Raw genomic sequence first — 21254 nt, forward strand, 5'->3', positions numbered from 1 at the left:
AGCCATCGCTCCATCTCTGCTAGAACACACTGATCCAGATTCATGTTTCCTCCAGTAGATCTCATCTGAGATTCCTCAACATCATCCTCTGCTGATTTACGTATTCAAACATTTTAGCACAAGATTAAACCTTCATTATGACTAACCAACAAGTCCAACAAAGAAGCAATGCGAATTAGAAATGTTTTGTCTTTGCATTGAACACATTGCACTTTTTGGAATCTGATTAAAAGCATAGTTTTCTCTGATTATCTGTCCAAGTTTTCCTCTTGTTGAAACCAGAGTTTTCAGTTAAAAAGCTTAAATCAGAGCAGGAAGTTTTACACTCATAAAGTCATTGCATTAAATGTTATATAATGCATAAACTGCAAAACATGAATCTCTTCCTCAGTATTTCTGTCTTGTTTTCCAGTGCAAATGTCTAAACATCCTTAAATATCATTTTTACTCATCTAGAAAATCCTCCTTGATTTAAGAATTTTTCAATATTTTGGCTGGAAACAAGACAAAAAAAGTAAAAAAAGCATTTTTTGCACTGTTAAGTCATAAAAACGTAGGAATATTGTTTTGAAATGTTTCTAAAACAAATGTTTTAAGATTTATACAGCCATTTCCTTGTGATTGGTTTTGTGGTCCAGGGTCACAAATATTATTAAAAAAAAAATTCAATTAAAACCATATTTTATCTGATCAGCAACTTCTCATTAATTAAATTATCAAAGTTATTATTATGAATTATAATCTGAAAACTGGTATTAACCCCATTAGAATTGGAATGCATTTTTTGTCTTTTATTATCAAACGCACAACGCATCGCATTGAGTCGCAATTAACATGAACACGCGAATCATTTTCACATTTTATTTTACACAACGTAACATGTTTGTATGCAGTGTCTGTGTAATATTCCATAAAACAAAGAAATATACAAGTCGTAGTATTATTTTACTATATGCAGGAAACAGTATTTAATTTGTGCTTAAAAAACATGGTCCTCATCGTCAGATACTCGACGGTCCGAGACTATAACACACGTACGGTGGCCTGAAACGCTATTAAAAACCACAGAAGTGAAGTGCAAAATCCTCCATTATAATGTGCTTTCCAGAACCCACTCGGACTGGGACAGCGAGGATCTCCCGCTGCGTCTCTCTCCCGCGTCCATCTGGGGAATATCGCCGCCGCTCATGGACAGACTGCGTTTGGAGCGCAGCGGCTGCGGGTAGCTGACGTACGCCGGCTGTTTGCAGGAGTCTACGTTGAGCGAGTGACGGCGACTGACGCGCACGCAGCCCACCGGGACCGTCTGGTAGCTGTGGAGGTTCTGGAGCTGCGCTCTGCGCGACGCCGGCGTCACCATGGTGGAGTAGGCGCGGACGGTGGGACGCACCTTGGCGGAGTTGTTCTTGTTGGTGTTGTCCGGCTCTACGTTGACTTGCGTGTCCGCGCGCGCCGGCCGGACCGGACCGGGGGACGCGGGATGCCAGCTGTGACTCGCGGCGGACGTGGTGACGGTGCAGTCCGGAAGAGCCGGCTTGGACGCTCGGGACGGGGCGGATTCGCTCTGCGGCGACACCTTGCGGCACGCGTCCGGACCCAGGACCTGCTTGGACATGGACTTGATGATCCCGCAGACCTGATGCTCGGACTGCGAGCGAACGTCGCCCAGCTCCACGCCTTTATCCGCCCCTTCCTGCTGGCACACCCGGTAGCGCACGATGAGGAAGATGATGAAGGCCAGGACGGACGCCACGATCACGCCGCCGATGATGACCACGATGGTGCCGCCGAGGAACTGCGACTGCATGAAGTGGCAGCGGAGATACTGCGGCTCGGTGGAGAAGTGAACGCAGCCCACCACGCGTGTGGCCGTCAGAGAGGTCATGGCGTCGTCGTAGATGGCCAGAACGCAAAGGTCGTACATGGTTCCTGCCGCCAGGTTGTTGACCGTGATGCTTTTGCTGGTCGGAGGAATCATTCTGAAAGGAACGAAAAACAGAGTCAGAAATGTTGCAGTGCATCTTTCAGAACATTATTAAAGCAGTAGTTCACTTTCAGAACAAAAACGTATAGATAACGTACTCACCCCCTTATCATCCAAGATGTTCATGTGTTTCTTCAGTCGTAAAGAAATTCGTTGTTTGAGAAAAAATCGAGGATTTCTCTCCATATAGTGGACTTCTGGACTTCCGAGTTTGAACTTCCGAAATGCAGTTTAAATGCAGCTTCAAAGACTCTAAACGATCCCAGCCGAGGAAGAAGAGTCTTATCTAGCGAAACGATCGGTTATTTTCTAAAAACATTTAAAATTTATATACTTTTTTTAATCTCAAATGCTGGTCCTGTCTAGCTCTGCGTGGACTCTGTGTATTCCGGTTCAAGACAGTTAGGGTATGTCGAAAAACTCCCATCTCATTTTCTCCTCCAACTTCAGAATCGTCCTACATCGCTGTTTTACCTTTTTTGTAAAGGGTGTTTGATCTTCTTTGCACGTTCACTTTGTAAACACTGGGTCTGTCCTTCTGCAGCGATGGAGGACCATTTTGAAGTTGGAGGAGAAAATGAGATGGGAGTTTTTCGACATACACAGAGTTCACGCAGAGCTAGACAAGACCAGCATTTGAGATTAAAAAAGTATATAAATTGTAAATGTTTTTAGAAAATAACCAATTGTTTCACTAGATAAGACCCTTCTTCCTCAGCTGGGATCGTTTAGAGTCTTTGAAGCGGCATTTAAACTGCATTTTGGAAGTTCAAACTCAGGGCACCATAGAAGTCCACTATATGGAGAACACTCCTGAAATGTGTTCCTCAAAAAACAAAATTACTGAAGAAAAAAAAAGACATGAACATCTTGGATGACAAGAGGGTGAGTACATTATCTGTATTTTTTTGTTGTGAAAGTGAACTCCTTTAATGAGCTGTTATTCATCATTTGATCCTATTACAGGTGTATTGTAATGGGAAGTGACTACTTTTAATACTTTTGAGGAAGAAAAAGGAAGAAATTAAATTGCAAAGGGTGAGAAAGCTAATACACTGCACTAATGATTCCCGGTTCACTGCAAAAGAAAAAGCTTTTCTTACTTAGATTTTTTGTCTTATTTCTCCAGCCGAAATATCTAAAAATTCCTAAATCAAGTAAAAATTGTCTCTTTTTTTCCAGAAAAAACAAGTCAAAATTAAGAAACTTAGCTTAGAACAAGCAAAATAATCTGCCAATGGGGTAAGAAAAAAAAATCTTATCTCAAACAGAAAACAAGATCATTTTTCTTACCCCATTGGCAGATTATTTTAATTGTTTTAAGCAAAAACGCACTTAATTTCGACTTGTGTTTTCTACAATATTCATGTTGTACTGTTCTGACAAATTGATTCACTGTGGAATCAGACTTCGGTGGTTCTGCTATATTGTTTTGAATCACTAAAATGAATCATTTGTTGGAGAATCAGACTGCACTGCTTGTCCTGTACGCTTTTGACACACAAAAAAGTACCAACTCATATGAGTCATTCAATACTGTGATTGTGCGCCACTATCTAGTAAATTAAAAACATAATTTTAATACGGTTTTCTGTTCACATAGACAGAAAAATGCATGTGCAAGCCGTCTAACGGATCCAAATTTGATATGGCTTGGTTATTTAAAAAGTATTCCCAAGCCTCCTGATCATCTGAAGGTGATTTGGTGAAGCTGATCTGCAGCCGTAAAGCCTTTGGTTCCCAGCTGCTGTAAATGAGAGTCAGAGCCGCACAGCCAAATCTCCCTTCAGGAGCCGCTGAACCCCTCCAGACCGTTTAGATTATTGCTGCTCACTTAGTGCACTTTCTTCTTTCCTCTGCCATCATTTTTATAGTCTGTACGGCCAGCGGAGCAGCTCGGGAGGAGGAAAGGGCTCTCAGTCGACCGTTTCACTAGATACACAGCACAAACCTGCTGTACGTGACTCCAGCAAATAAAGAAGAAGAAGCACCACAGACTCTGGTCTTGTGGGACGGTTAATATCGAGTAGCATTATCAGTCTGATGGCATTAATGCTTTTAAAGGAAAATAAAGCTTTAAGGATTACTCCATTTCCAAAATAAAAATTTCCTGATCATTTACTCACCCCCATGTCATCCAAGATGTTCATGTCTTTCTTTCTTCAGTTGCAAGGAAATACATTTTTTGAGGAATACATTTCATTTTTCTCCATATAGAGGACTTCAATGGTGCTGAAAGGATTGGAGGTTAAAAATGCAGTTTCAGTGCAGCTTCAAAGGACTCTAAACGATCCCAGCCAAGGAAGAAGCGTCTTATCTAGCAAAACAATTGGTTATTTTTATTAATTTATATACTTTTTAACCTCAAATGCTGGTCTTGTCTAGCTCTGCGATGCATACTCTGTGTATTCCTGTTCAAGACAGTTAGGGTATGTGGAAAAACTCCCATCTCATTTTCTCCTCCAACTTCAAAATCATCCTCCATCGCTGCAGAAGTACCAACCCAGTGTTTACAAAATGAACGTGCAAAGAAGGTCAAATGCCTTTACAAAAAAAAAAAGGTAAAACAGTGATGTTTTAGAGAAAATGAGATGGGAGTTTTTCGACATAACCCAACTGTCTTGAACCGTACGCATGCACAACGCAGGGCTAGATGAGCATTTGAAGTTAAAAAGAATATTAATATTTATTTATTTAAGAAAATGACCAATCATTTTGCTAAATAAGACTTTTATTCCTTGGCTGGGGGTTGTCTAGAGTCCTTTTTTAGCTGCACTGAAACTGCATTTTTAACCTTCAATCTGTTAAGGAACCATTGAAGTCCACTATTTGGAGAAAAATCCTGTTTTCCTCAAAAAGCTTAAGTTCTTTGCAAATTAAGAAAGAAAGACATGAATATTTTGGATGACATGGGGGTGAGTAAATTATCAGGACATTTTTATTCTGAAGGTGAAGTAATCCATTAAATCCAGCTAACAAAAGTATGTTCTAAGAACATTTCGCTAACATATGGAAGCCTGTTTCCGCCATGGAATAAAAAAATAAAAAAGGTAATTGCGACTTTGTATCTCACAATTCTGACATTTTTTTTTCTCAGAACTGAGATATACACCGCAAAAAATGATTTTCTTACTTAGATTTTTTGTCTTGTTTCCAGCCAAAATATCTAAAAATTCTTAAATCAAGAAGGATTTTCTGGACGAGTAAAAATTATTTTCTTGTTTTCAGAAAAAAACAAGCCAAAATTAAGTTATTTTTTCTTAGAACAAGCAAAATAATCTGCCAATGGGGTAAGAAAAAAAAATCTTATTTCAAACAGAAAACAAGATTATTTTTCTTACCCCATTGGCAGATTATTTTGCTTGTTTCAAGAAGAAACACTTAATTTTGACTTGTTTTTTCTGAAAATAAGACATTAATTTTTACTCGTCTAGAAAATCCTTCTTGATTTAAGAATTTTTAGATATTTTGGCTGGAAACGAGACAAAATCTTAGTAAGAAAAGCATTTTTTGCAGTGTAAATGCATAATTGAGTTATAAAGTCATAATTGCGAGATATAAGCACAATTCTGACTTTTGTATCTCGCAATTCTGACTTTTTTTCTCAGAATTATTCTAAGATTGTGGCTCAAATGCTTGAGCCAAGTTTTCACGAGTTGTACAAGAAAAAAAAAATTGTCCTTGACAGTTCAAATTATGTCTGATTGATTCCATATTTTGTATAAGGAATATCAATTTTTGCCATCAAATAGAAGACTGAGAGTGCCATATGTTGGAATGAACAGATTACGGAAATCTTTTGTTCACCAGTCAGTAAAATTAATCAGTCAGTATTGGGGGACTAAGCAGGCAGCAATATTCTGAGGAATTGAGGGTACTTAAGTATTTGCAAAGTAGATGGATGTGTATTTCTGTGAGTGTACTGTATTGTGTAATGTGTATTGTTGTCAATCAATGTTAGACAGTAAACACTATAGGATACAAGACAATTTTTGGAAGAAATGCCAACCATAAAGTGAAATTGAATTGAAATGGTGAGATATAAACTTGCAATTGCGAGTCCAGTTCCGAGTAGAAAAAAAGACTGATATGTTTACAGAATTGCAAGTTCAAATCACACAATTCTGACTTTGTAACTCGCAGTTGTGAGTTTATATCTCACAATTCTGAGAAAAAGTAAGAATTGTGAGAAAACAAGTTGCAATAACCTTTTTTTTATTTAGTGGCAGAAACAGGCTTCCATACTAACATTTCCATAAAGTTATAAAAATGTTACATGTTTTCTTGGTTATATGAAACATTGGATTGTATCATTTTGAGAATGATACCTTTGAATGCTCTCTGAATGTTCTGAAACAAGTGTAACATTTCAAAAATGTTAGATGAACATCCAACTAAAATGTTTCAGGAAAAATGTTATATTATTCTTTACGATACATCACGATACATTATTCTTTTTGTGACAGTGGTTTGAGAACATCAAAGTTCCATTAACATTACAGCAAGAACATTTTTTGTAACTTATGGAGAACCTTGCCAGAACATTCTGAGAACATTCCCTGTTAGCTGTGACCTGAATTGAGCTGATTACCAACACTAACGTCTTCTGCAGAGCTGCTTTATATGTGTGAAAGATGTTTTATAGTTGATACACTTTACAGTATTAACACAGTTTTTTTTTCCTGTTTATTACTGTGAAGCTAACCAAACCAAACTGAAAAACAAACAGGTTTACCTGTACACTAACGAGTCGTCATAAGTGCCGTTGTACTGGACCTGGAACATCCGAATCCCTGGAATATTCCTCTGAAAGTTGAACTTCACCAGAGCCGTGGACACGGTGATCTCCGAGATCAGGACCCTTTTCTCCTGTCCACCCTTGTTACCCATCGAAGAGCCTCCATCTCCGCCCGTCTTGGCAGAAGTGGCGATGTCGGACGATCCCGGGTCGGGCTCCTGAACCAAACTGGTGTCGTTGGTGAAATGCGGAAGTTTGGTGATGAGCAGATCCACCGTCTGCTGCGCCTCTCCGGACGGGTTAGACGCCACGCAGGTGAACGATCCGGAGTCCTTGACCGTGCTGATCAGGATGTCCAGCGTTCCGTCCGAGTGGACCACGGTGCGACTGGAGTTGAACACCAGCTTCCCGTCGGGGGCGATCCAGTGGATGACGGGATCCGGGTCGCCGCGGGCTTTGCAGCGCAAGGAAACCTGCTGGCCTTCCAGCGCACGCGTCTCCTGCGAGTGTCGGGTGATGAGCGGCGGCTCGCACAGGAACTCCTCCTCGGATACGGTCCAGAAATAGCGTCCGGCGAGGTGCTGAGGAGCCGCGCACGTCTCCAGATCGTCCTCACGCCGCAGACGCCTGAGCCACAACAGCTCGCAGTTACAGTGCAGCGGGTTTCCTCCGAAACTCAACGCGAAAGACAGAGGACCCAAAACGCCCGATGTGGCCAGGACGCCGGCACGCTGGAAGACCGGATCGGGCGGTAGCTTGTGGAGCTTGTTGGAGGTGACGTCCAGACGCTTGAGCTTCTGAAGGCCGGAGAAGGTCCCTTCGGGAATGTAGTTGATCATGTTGTGGTCCAGGTTTAAGGTGTGCAAGCTGCTCATGAGCTGGATGGCGATCCACGGCGCGCTCTCCAGGTTGTTGTAGGATAAATCCAGCTCTTCCAGAGCGAGGAGGTCGTTGAACGCTCCTATGTAGATGTAGGTGAGCTGGTTGTTGTTCAGAATGAGGTGGTGCAGCTTGGACATGCCGCTAAACGTATCGTTGGTGATGTGGGTCAAGCGGTTGCTGTCCAGATGGAGGGCGCGGAGGTTCTCCAGGTCGTTGAAAGCGTGAGGCGCGATCGATCCTATCGTGTTCCTGGAGAGAGTCAGGTCCACCAGTTTGGTCATGTTGGCGAAATCCTTGCGCTTGATGCCCGTGATGAAATTGTCCCCCAGTCGGAGCTCGACGGTGCGTCTGTCGATGTTCGGCGGGACGAACAGCAGCCCCTTTTTATCACACAAGGTGGCCAGATTGGGTGACAAAACCTGGCAGATGCAGCGCTTGGGACATACTTGGATCTTCTGGGCCTTTAATGCCATTACAACAACCATCAAATAAACCAGTAGCGTCTCCATCTGGGTTCCGGGTATTGGTTAAACAACCTGCGGAGAAGCAAACAGAGAGGCCATTCTCATTACTGCTAGCAGATCTGTGACGGGCTGAAAGAAATGAATACTTTTATTCAGCAGGGATGCATTAAATTGATCAGAAGTGACATTTATAATGATACAAACAGTTTCTATTCATCAAAGAATAGCAAAGCATGAGAATGATTTCTGAAGGATCATGTGACGCTGAAGACTGAAGTAATGACGCTGAAAATTCAGATTTGATCACAGCTGTCAATTGCACTTTAACACATACAACACATCGAAAACGGCTGTTTTAAGAGATAAAAATATTTCACAATTTTTACTGTATTTTTTATTGAATAAGTGCAGCCTTGGTGAGCAGAAGAGACTTGCGTGCAACAGTCATCGATATTTATTTACATAAAGACAAATGTTATATGTGACCTAGTCTTAAGTAGCAATAGCCAACAAAACATTGCATGGGTCAAAATTACAGATTTTTCTTTTATGCCAAAATCATTAACATATTAAGTAAAGATCATGTTCCATGAAGATATTTGGTAAATTTCTTACTGTAAAGATATATCAAAACTTAATTTTTGATTAGTAATATGCATTGCTAAGAGCTTCATTTGGACAACTTTAAAGGCAATTTTCTTAATATTTTCAATTCTTTTTCAATTCTTGCAAGATGTTCCAAGAAAAATGTTTAAAAAATTGGACATTTTGAAAATTGTGATGCTTTTGAAACATTAGCAAAATGTTCTTAAAAATATTTTTGTTAGCTGGGAAGTTATAATGCCTTCAAATGTTAGAACAACATTGTTCTTTAAATGTTTTATTTCTGAAACATTTTAGTTGGAAGTTCATGTAACATTTAAAAAAGTGTTGCTCATTATTCAAATGTTACTATTTGTTAAAGAACATTCAAAAGTAACACTCTCATAATGCTTGTTCCAAGAAAAGTGTTTGAAACTTTGACGCTTTTGAAACGTTAGCAAAACATACTTACAACATACGTTTGGTTGGCTGAGAAGTTCTCGAATGCTGTCAAATGTTAGAACAATATCTTTATTTTTACATTGTTTTATTTTTGAGATGTTTTAGTTGGAAGTTCATGTAACGTTTTTTAAATATTACTCATTTTTTAAAAGTAACATTATCATAATGTTTGCAAAATGATACAATGGAACATTCCCTTAATATTTGCATAACCACAGACCATTGTTCCTTAAATGTATCATTTCTGAAACATTTTAGTTTATTGTTTTATTTTTGAGATGTTTTAGTTGCAAAGTTCATGTAACAATTTTTTAAATGTTACTCATTTTTCAAATGTTACTACTTGTTATATTCAGAAAACATTCACAAGTAACATTCTCATAATGTTTGCATGGTCCCTTCATGTTTGTATGACCAAGAAAATGTTTCAAAACTGGACATTTTGAAATGTTTTCAAAAAAAAGAATGTTTTTGTTAGCTGGGAAGTTCTCTAATTCTCTCAGATTTTAGACCAATAACATGTATTTTACGTTGTTCATTAAGTGTTTTATTTCTGAAATGCTTTCGTTTGAAGTTCATCGAATACTTTTTACATGTTACTCATCTTTTATATAAGATGATGTATAAATCTCAATTTCCAAAAATGGACCCTTATGACTGGTTTTGTGGTCCAGTGTCACAAATGTGTCGGCTATAAAAGCTGTTATACACAAACAGATGACGTCAGAACACACATGGCCTAAGAGCTAAAAGCCCAGTTTAGGTTTTCTTCTGTCTTTAATGCATGTACAAACAAAGCAAACAATCAATCGTGTGCAAACAACCGCTTCTCGTCTGCATGTCGTCAAACATCATGTCAGGGAATCAGACGGATTCTGGGGACATTTCCTAAAGCTTGTGCTGGTGTTTTTGATATGATAATGTTGTTCCTTTCATCTCTGTGTTTGGCGAGATGAAAGACTGATCTGCCGTCCGGTTACTCGTCAGAATGAGGCCCAGTAGAGACAAAGAGCATCAACACAGATGCCACATCAGGAGAGACACGTCGTTCCCCTCCGCATCGATTGGCTCGGCTCTCCGCGGCCGCTCCTGTTACTTATTACTTGAGAAACGGATTCTCTGAATGACTCTTAAGTCCTTGACGAGAGATAACATTTCATAGCAGCTACGGTTTTGATTAGAATGCTTCAGGTCATGAATGTTTAATCGAGGATGTTTAATTATGTGTGCATTTACAGAGGAATCTGAGCGTCGGCCGTTGCAGGGGGTTTCTCTTTGTTTCTAAAATATCAGCAGATCGCTTCTCGTGGCTTCTGTCATTTATAACCTTGGAAATTCGTGTCTTCTGAACGTGCGTTTTGAAGATGCCACGCAGCGGAGCGCCGTCACGGCCGATAGGCCTTTCAAAGCGGTGCGCCGAGCATGTACGCCATAATAACCTGCCGTACATCGGGCCTGTGATCACGAGAGAGTCGGCATCATTAGACTGTCACGCCAGACAATACAGCAGCCGGCTGCAGTGAGACCTGCATGCAGAAATAGGCAATAAAAGTGAAGGATGTTGGCGACACCTGACATCTGACAGTGACACACGCCGTATGGATATGGAAGAGCAATGAAAAAGGGAGCGTGCGACTATAAAATGCATGAAATAAACAACAGGAACATGCGCACATTCATCTCTGTCACGTAGAAAGGCCACAGCTTTAAATAATGACATGCTGCCACTGAGCAAACACACCTGACAATCTTTGCAAAAATGACAATGCCTTGTTAAAATATGTTCTAAGAGCGTTCGCTTACGTTCCCATTAAGTTACCAAAACGTTATTTCTAAATGTTATTTGGATGCTTTTTTCTTGGTTATGCACAAATATTAAGGGAATGTTCCATCGTATCATTTCTTTCCTTTTTTCCCCCACATTATGGAAACGTTCATTTTGTATGTTTTCTGAACGTTCTGAAAAAAGAAGTAACTTTAAAAAAAAAACATTACATGAACTTCCAACTAAAACATCTCAGAAATAAAATATCCAATGAACTCTAACATGTTCTAACATTTGAGAGCATTAGAGAACTTCCCAGCTAAAAAAATATTTGTACAATTTGCCAACATTTCAAAAGCGTTACATTTTTTAAATCACTTCAAAACATACAAATATTAAGGGAACATGCAAACATTATGGAAGCAATGAATGTTTACTGAATGTTCTGAAACAAGTAGTAACATTTAAAAAATGAGTAACATTTAAAAAACGTTTCAAAATGTCTAGTTTTTAAAAATCATTCTTTGAACATGCAAACATTATGAGAGTTTTACTTTTGAATGTTCTTTAAAAAAATAGTATAATTTGTAACATTAATGAGTAACATTAAATAAATGTTACATGAACCTATGTTTCAGAAATAATATGTTTAAAGAACAATTATTTCCAATAAAAGTAATGTTATTGTTCTAACATTTGAGGGCATTACATTACTTCCAAGCTAACAAAAATATGTTCTAAGTACCATTTGCTAACGTTTCAAAAGCGTCAAAGTTTTAAAATGTTTCAAAATGTCCAGTTTTTAAACATTTTTCTTGGAACATGCAAACATTATGAGAGTGGTACTTTTGAATGTTCTCTGAATGTTCTGAAACAAGTAGCAACATTTTAAAAATAAGTTACATGAACTTTCAACTAAAACGTCTCAGACATAAAACATCTAATGAACAATGTAAAAATAATGTTATTGTTTTAATATGTAAGAGCATAAGAGAACTTCCCAGCTAACGAAAAAACATTCTGCTAATGTTACAAAAGCGTAAAAAAAAAATTCTTAGAACACGCAAACACTGTAATAGCGTTATACTTTAAAATCTTCTCTCAACGTTCTGAAACAAGTAGTAACATGAAAAAAAGTTAGATGAACATCCTACTGCAATGTTTCAGAAAGAAATGTGACCCTGGACCACAAAACCAGTCAGAAGTGTCAGTTTCTTGAAATTGAAATTTATACATCATCTCAAAGCTGAATAAATTAGCTTTCCTTTGATGTATGGTTTGTTAGAATACAACTATAGAACTAGAGATACACAAATGTGAACATCTGGAATCTGAAGGTGCAAAAAATCTAAATATTGAGAAAATTGCCTTTAAAGTTGTCCAAATGAAGTTCTTAGCAATGCATATTACTAATCAAAAATAAAGTTTTGATATATTTACGGTGAGAACTTTGCAGAATATCTTCATGGAACATGATCTTTACTTAATATCTAATGATTTTAGGCATAAAAGAAAAAATTAGAATTTTGACCAAAACAATGTATTTTTGGCTATTGCTACAAATATACCCGTGCTACTTAAAACTGGTTTTGTGCTCCAGGAACACAAGTGTTCCATGAACGACGTGTAAACATTAAAGACCAGATAAATGTTCCATTAACACTGCTGCAACCTTGCCATAACGTTCTGAGAACGTTCCCTGTAAGCTGGGTTATGCATTAAAAAGCTGGAGCTCACAGGTCAAGGACAAATGACCCGTGTTGTTGGTGTTTAATAGGCGTGTGATGTCACACTCTGTGCATATCAAATGACCTTCCCATCAGCCACTTTATTGAGTCTGTGTCGCTGGTGTTGTTTGCCAACCAGCTGGCTGCATTAGTTGGCAAAGCGTGTGTATTTTCAGCGGGCCGCTCCGCAGTAGCTACTTCCCCTCCGAAACGCCGCTGTGAATGTGCTATTGGGTGGCTCAGAGCGGCCCCGATTTTTTTCTTTTTTTTTTTTTTTTACATCCCATTTTTCCCAGCCAACGCTCACTGAACCATAAATGAAGCAGCATGACGGATGGAAGCGTGCGCGTTGGAGAAGGACGCGTGTCAAAGAGAGCAGAGTTTGGGTCTGTTTTCACACATCTACAGCTGCTCCGTCAAACACATTCAAACCAAAGCTCATTACTCCGGCATCACTCAGAACCTCTGCACTTCAACCAGTCAGACGTTCACTGCTCTTATTCCCATGTCGGTCCAAACCGATTGCTGTTATTTGTGAAGCACATAGATGTTCTGAAATATGAAGTACAGAAGAATGTTCCCTTTAAAGCTTTAGTTCACTTCCAGAGCAAAAATATACAGATGATGTACTCACCTCCTTGTCATCCAAGATGTTCATGTCTTTCTTTCTTCAGTCGTAAAGAAATTATGTTTTTTGAGGAACACATTTCAGGAATGTTCTCCATATAGTGGACTTCTATGGTGCCCTGAGTTTGAACTTCCAAAATGTAGTTTAAATGCAGCTTCAAAGACTCCAAACGATCCCAGCCGAGGAAGAAGAGTCTTATCTAGTGAAACCATTGGTTATTTTCTAAAAATTGGTACACTTTTTATAACAGTCATCTTGTCTAGCTCTGCATGAACTGTGTATTCTGGTTCAAGACAGTTAGGGCATGTGGAAAAACTCCCATCTCATTTTCTCCTCCAACTTCTAAATGGTCCTCCATCGCTGCAGAAGAACAGACCCAGTGTTTACAAAGTGAACGTGCAAAGAAGGTCAAACACCCTTTACAACAAAAAGGTAAAACAGTGATGTAGGATGATTTTAAAATGTTGGAGGAGAAAATTAGATGCGAGTTGTTTGACATTACCTTAGCTGTCTTGAACCAGAAAGAACAGAGACCTAGACAAGACGAGCATTTGAGGTTAAAATATATATAAATTGCAATTTTTTTTTAGAAAATAACTGATTGTTTCGCTAGATAACACACTTCTTCCTCAGCTGGGATTGTTTAGAGTCTTTGAAGCTGCATTTAAACTGCATTTTGGAAGTTCAAACTCAGGGCACCATAGAAGTCCACTATATGGAGAACACTCCTGAAATGTGTTCCTCAAAAAACATAATTTCTTTATGACTTAAGAAGTAAAAAGACATGAACATCTCGGATGACAAGGGGTTGAGTACATTATCTGTACGTTTTTTGTTCTGGAAGTGAACTACTCCTTTAAGCTGTGAAAATGTTAGCTGTGAATGTTCTCTGAACTGAAAAAGACAGTTTTTAAATATTTATGCAAATGTTACGTCACATTCCATTGTATCATTTTGCAAACATTATGGGAGTGTTACTTTCAAATGTTACATTTAAAAGTGTTACATATGTGACAAACATCCAACTAAAACAACCCAGAAATAAAACATTTCACATATGATGCATAATTTTTTTTTGTGCTATTACATTATTAAAGACCAAATAAAAATCTATGAATGTTTGTTTATAACTTAGAGAATGTTCTAATAAGACTGTTTAAGCCCAAGTAACAGGGAACGTTCTCACAGCTTTCACTACTGTTTTTTAAAATGGATATAGATGTTAGAACAAAACATTCTTAAAGCAGTGTCTTTATAACTAAGATTTATGTCTAAAGGAAATATCCAGAGATCAACATTCTCACATTTTCCTTATGATGTTATTTGTGACCCTGAAGCACAACACCAGTCTTAAGTAGCAACAATACATTGTATGGGTCAAAATTATTTATTTTTCTTTTATGCCAAAAATCATTAGGACATCAAGATCATGTTCCATGAAGATATTTTGTACATGTCCTACCATAAATATATCAAAACTTAATTTTTGATTAGTAATATGCATTGCTAAGAAGTTCATTTGGACAACTTTAAAGACGATTTTCTCAATATTATGATTTTTTTGCACCCTCAGATTACAAATTTTCAAATAGTTGTATCTTGACCAAATATTGTCAGTCTCAAGTGCTTGAGGAATGTTTTTTTTGCATTCAGATTGATTAATGGCATGTTTGAAATCATTGTTTATCAGCATAGCAGTGTGTGCAACAACATGAGGATGAGTTTCCATTTGTGCTTGATTATTGGATTCGTGTCTTCTGCAGTCTGAGTGTGACTAAAGTCATGTGTGATCTCAGTCTGATCATCAGATCTTCCACTCCAGCGGCACAGATGTGCCATTATCAGACTATAGCAGATGTTTTCTCCAGTTCCTCTTAACAGTTTTAGAAAGACTGTAAGCTGAATCCATTCTCTTCTATCCGTCTGCACTGATAGATGGAAATAAATGATTGAGTGACTGCACACACACACACACACACACACACACACACACACACACACACACACACACACACACACACACACACACACACACACACACACACAGAGAGTCAGGCACTTTACAGATGGATGACTGAGAGTGTGCTTTAATCAACTGCACTGTTGACTTTGAGAATGAAGAAAAAAATAGGGTGGGACCATTTTATAGTTTGGGTCCCTTTGATTTGATTGCATGGTAAAAACATATCATGGAACCCAGGGTTTCTGCAGATTTCGTGAGGATACATTTAAGACTTTTTAAGAGCAAGGAATAAATGGAATGGGGCACAAAGAGTTTATCGAAATGAAGAGAATCTATGGTTTTTATTAAAACTAGAATATCTGCCAATGGGGTTCCAAAAAATGACCTTTTCGAAGCAAGTTTTATTTATTTTCTTCATTTCTTCATTTTGCATCTCCAGTAAATGTATCTTGATGATTTGTACTGGAAAACAAGACAAACATACTGAGAAAGAGATTCATTTTTGAAGTTTACATTTAACTTTATGGATTTAAGGACTGGACGAAACCAAGATGAAGTCATAGTTCATTTAGGACATTTAAGTCATTTTTATAAACATGCCTTGGAAAAAAACATTACTGGTGCGCATCTTCAGACAAAACAAAGGACCTGGCATGTTTTAAGATCAATCCGTGCCATTTTATTCAGTTGAAACAGCTCAGACTTACATTTTAGTCTGGGACTAGGTTTAAGTTATACATTCTGTTCTGATTTAAGACTTTAATTTGTGGGAGAGCAAATTAAGATGTTTTAAGAGCTGCGAGAAACCCTGGACTCCAAATTGTTTGGTTCCCAGCATTCTTAAAATAGAATGATGTTTTGTGTTCAGCAGGGGTTTGGAAGGACACGAGGGAGAGTAAAAGACAACTATTTATATTTTCGGGCAAACCGTCCTTTTTTTTTCCTAGACGTCCAACCCTACAGAATGTAACTGAACATTAGACATAAAAACAAACAAATGTTACCAATAGTAATGCTAGAAATCAGGGAATCTGCTCAGGATATACATTTCAAACACTTTCCCTCACTAAACTATTACAAAACAGCCATAGTTAACAAGCACTCTTAAAAATAAAGGTTCTTTATTGGCATCAGCGGTTCCATGAAGAACCTCGAACATCCATGGAATCTTTCAAATGCAGAAGAGATTCTTTATAGTTGAAAAGGGTTCTTTAGATTTTTAAAATGTTCTTCAAAATGGTTCTTTTAGGAACTGTTTGCTGAAAGGTTCTTTGGGGAACCAAAAATGGTTCTTCTATGGCATCACTGCAGAAACACCATTTTGCAACCTTTTTTTTTTTAACGAGTGAGCTATCAAAAAACGTTTAAAAAAATGTTTTTCTAACATTCCCAGTAAAATTTTTCCCAGTTTTTTCTTGTTTTTGTGAGCATTAGAGGAACATCACTTTGAAACATTTATCAGAATGTTAAATTCAAATGTTCTTGCAACATTTCAAACAACCACTTTTTATATTTAAAGAGCATTTTTCCTGGTTATGCAAGCGTTACATTTTATCATTTGATCAAGTCTGAATCTGAATCTGTATTCTAAGTATTCAAAACATGTTTTTGATGTTTTAAGGATGTTTTGTCTTGGTTATGTGAGCATTAGTAATAAACTGAGAACATACTAATAACATAATAAGGATGTTCTGAGAACACTGGTCTAAGAATGTTTCCTTTCAACATTATAAGAGCGTACATCAAATATTAATGTAATAAGAACATTTTCTAACCTATAAAAAGCATTAGTGACATTTCGCAGTTAGCTGGGTGTTGAACACAGAATGCCTAGAAACAGTGTACTGTGTATATTTAGCCACATTCATAAAAACATGTTCAAAACCAAGCCTTTGATTTGAACAGCCATCCATCAGATCACAGGTTATCTGAGCGTATCTGTACAACCCTGAAACAACAGTGACATGATGAAGGGCTCATTTCAGATCAACCAATTACTGCCTAAAGAGCCTGTCTTCATATGCAAGCATGCACAACCCTCCTCACCACTCCTGTGTTTTCTTATATTAAAAAATCTAATCTAATTAGTCAACAGACAGACGAGTGTGAAAGCAAACGATCAATCCGCGTTAATGAAACGAGCATAAAGACAGCGTCTGAAGGCCAGTCCTCTGGTCAGTTACCTCTCTGTCCATGAGGGACCCTGATCCTGCCACTCAGCTCAATCTGAAATTGCAGTAATAGAATAAGCTGCCACCATTCCGAGTCTGAAAATGCATTGCACGTGATTTATTGATAATCAAACATGACATGCATCCTTCATTTCGAGCGCGCTCGCAGCAGGTGAAGGCATTTAGTGACCTTGCAGATGTTCAGATCGAGTGCATTCGTCGGATGTGTTATTTCGGCTTTCTTTCTCATACCTGTCCTCCTCGAGATCTCAGTGATCTCGGAAAATGAAGACGGAGCGCATCTGAGGATGCATGCAATGAGAATGGAGAAGCGACGAGAGGAAGAGCACACCATTTACCTGTAGAAGAGATCAGCTTTGCTTCATAGGGGCAAAGCACGCCGTATTTCCTCCGAAATCACCGCATTTTCAGCGGCTCCTTCTTTGCGATGACCCAAATAGATGAGTGGACATCAGATCCTCCCGCATCCAGGACCTCCGATGCCCTTCCACACGTCCATGACTAAAGCTCGGAGGAGCAGCTAATTAAACGGCGTTCTGTGAGCTGTGATGTGCTCATTAAGATGTCTCGCTTCTCCTTTAATAAAAGCGCAGACAGAAGCTCCAGCCGGGATCGCCTCTCCGCATTACGCCTGCATGCACCCAAATTACCAATCCTAGTACGGCGAGGCTCGCCTCATGAATATTAATTAGGTCATGCTACAGCCGCTTGGTAACCTTCCAATTGGACGGCGCGCTCTGGAATATTCATCAAACACGATGACGTCGATTCCTTACCCTCCTATGGCGATGGATTGTTCTGGTATTAAGATATTAACAGAAAAATGTGTATAGCTGATCTGCTTTCTTATACAGAAAACGAACATTTGACTTGGAAAGAACATTAGAACATTATTATACATTTGTTTATTTTATTAGAAAAATACCATATACATAAGAAAAAACGGGCTCAATGTAGACCAGTTTTCCCATTTCATTAATGACTTAAAATGTAAATCCACCAGAACAAAACAAAAAAAAAAAAACTTTTTTCTCTGGCAGCTAATATCAATTTGACGTCAATCTGTATTATTGAAAATATTTAAATAATTCTTTAATATATATAATAATTTATATAAAGCATACATTATTCTTTACTTTATTAGCAAAATACCATATACATAAGAAAATGTGGGCACAATGTAGACCTTTTTTTCCATTTTATGAATGACTTTAAATTATATGCAAATCTCTTGGGACAAACAAAAAAGCACTAAAATATGTAATGAACTATTTTAACCTTTTTTTATTTAATTTTTTATTCTTTTTTCCTTAAATCTGCCTTTTCATGGTACTGACCCTAGTTTTGTTTTTAAACCTGGTCTTTTTTTGTTTCTGCCATTTAAGCATTGAATTTTATGTCATTTCTTTTCTTTGTTTTTTCTCTGGCAGTCAATGTCAATTTGGCATAAATATGTAATACCTCTTGTTCTTGTGGCATTGAAATAATAAAGCATTAAAATATATATATAAATATTTTTTTTTCTTGCCACTGGAACACAAGTGGTAAGAGGGTTAGCTATTAGTTATTCTTTTTAACTGTACTGTTGTTATAATCCTGTAAAATTATTGTTATATAATATTAATTTGATATTGTTGACGTTATGTTGTTGTCCTCTAATGGAAAAGCGCGCCTCTAGAATATTAACCGAGCACGCTGACGTTCAGTTCTTACCCTCCAATGGGAGGCCTGGTCTCGTGAATATTAAGTAGCCAGTCTTCGCCATAGTAGGATTGGTAAATTCGCCAGCGGTTCGTCAGAGAAAACGCCTTTGTGGAGACAGGAGCGACCTGCGCCGAATTCGGATCGGATCTCAACAGTCGGATGTTTCCAGATGGGTGTGATTGCTGTCAGAGAACACAATAATGGAGCAGGTCTGAGATCAGTCTCTCAGTGTCTAATAAATGCGGTCGTGCATCATGACTCTGGATCTGTGCAAATGTTGCATTTTCTGTCGGCACGCTTGCATCCTCTTGTCAAACTCCATAGCAGCACAGCAGACTGTCAGAGTCTCAAAGTAGCAATAGCCAAAAATACATTGTGAGGGTCAAAATTATTTTTCTTTTATGCCAAAAATCATTAGGATATTAATTAAAGATCATGTTCAATGAAGATATTTTGTAAATTTCCTACTGTAAATGTATACAAATTTAATTTTTGATTAGTAGTATGTCACACTGGACCACAAAACCAGTTATATAAAGGTCAATTTTCAATAAATAAGCTTTCCATTGACGTATGGTTTGTTAGGATAGTTGAGATACAACAATTTGAAAATCTGGAATCTGAGGGTGCCAAAAATCTAAATATTGAGAAAATCACCTATAAAGTTGTTCAAATGAAGTTCTTAGCAATGCATATTACTAATCAAAAATTAAGTTTTGATATATTTACGGTAGAAAATTTACAAAAAATCTTCGTGGAACATGATCTTTACTTAATATCCTAATGATTTTGGCATATAAGAAAAAATGATAATTTTATATCAATATAATTACAAATATACCCATGCTACTTAAGACTGGTTTTGTGCTCCAGGGTCACATATGCATTGCCAAGCACTTCATTTGGACAACTTTAAAGGTGATTTTCCCAATATTTAGATTTTTTTGCACCCTCAGATTCTAGATTTTCAAAGAGTTGTATCTCAGATCCAAAATATTATCCTATCCTAACAAACCATATGTCAAAGGAAAGCTTATTTTTTGAACTGTCAGAAGATTTATAAATTTAGATGTAAAAAAAATTTACCCTTATGACTGGCTTTGGGGTCATTTGGCCTAAAACAATAGTTTGCAGAATTTTTGCATTCAGGTATATGTAAATAGAGATCGGGGTAAGTTGTCACAGGCCGATTTAAAAAATGTTACACAAAGAACCAATTTGAAGTTTTAGTAAAACATTTTGAGAACATTATTGAAGACCAGATTACTCTGAAACTCATTCAGTTAATGTTACTGGAAGAATGTTTGTTCATAACTTTGAAAGAACCTGGCCAGAACATCTCCTAGTTGGAAATTGATACAATTTATTTCATTATTGTGTTCATAGATGTTGCTGCTGTTGAAATCCATGTTAGAAATGATGCACACAGATGTTTTCAGCAGCTGTTTAATGCAGGATCACAGACTGAATGTTCACGAGCAGCTGCTGATGGACGGATGGATGGATGGGTTGAGTCTGCTTCATCTGCTCTTGTTATTGAGGAAATGCTCATATGTGATGGAATCTGTGTGCTGGCCGCTCTTGCTCTTCATCTGCAGGAAAATAGTCCTGTCATTATGAAGGGGATCCGCGATGCTCTGGTTCCAAAGCGGCTCTGAGACGCCCAGCAGTTCTCTGACCTGACCTGAGATCAGCTGAGAAACAGCAGACACATGCGTTTGTAGTTAAAGCAGTTTAAATCTCAGAGCACATTTAACCGTATTTTAGTTATTCAGGAATCAGTGGCGACAAACAATACTATGAGAACTAAACATAAAATGAATCCAACAACAACTAACATGTAGGGATGCACCAAAATTAAACACTGGGCCGAAGGCTGATCAGGCTGATGTTTTTTTCCACCATGTATTTTGCCAATTTATTTCGCCATTGCATAAATTAAATAGCCAAAATTGGCCTACCAACAAAGCACAATTTAACTTAAAAATGTTAGTAAAATAATATTCTTTGTCCATTTCTAAGAGCCACTTCTTGAATCAGGCATGTGTTTTTAATGCACAAATAACTGCAGATTTGCTGAGTAAAGGAGAATGTTAGAATAAATGTATTAATAGAGCTGTTTTCATTATTTTTGTTACTTTTTATTTTATTTGACAGAACAAC

At 37.8% G+C, this 21254-nt stretch overlaps 1 protein-coding gene across 1 annotated transcript; it reads right to left on the reverse strand.

Annotated features, from left to right (window-relative positions):
* Positions 1–847: 847 nt before the first annotated feature.
* On the reverse strand, positions 848–18032 carry lrfn5b (leucine rich repeat and fibronectin type III domain containing 5b). The gene is made up of 3 exons (XM_073853230.1): positions 17726–18032; positions 6720–8140; positions 848–1979 (listed from the first exon to the last, which is right to left on the reverse strand). Exons 2-3 carry the CDS (start codon positions 8111–8113, stop codon positions 1091–1093), a joined length of 2283 nt encoding a protein of 760 aa, XP_073709331.1. The 5' UTR covers positions 8114–8140; positions 17726–18032; the 3' UTR covers positions 848–1090.
* Between the last annotated feature and the right edge of the window lie 3222 nt (positions 18033–21254).

Source organism: Garra rufa, chromosome 13 (genome assembly GCF_049309525.1).
Source record: "Garra rufa chromosome 13, GarRuf1.0, whole genome shotgun sequence".
Taxonomy (NCBI): domain Eukaryota; kingdom Metazoa; phylum Chordata; class Actinopteri; order Cypriniformes; family Cyprinidae; genus Garra; species Garra rufa.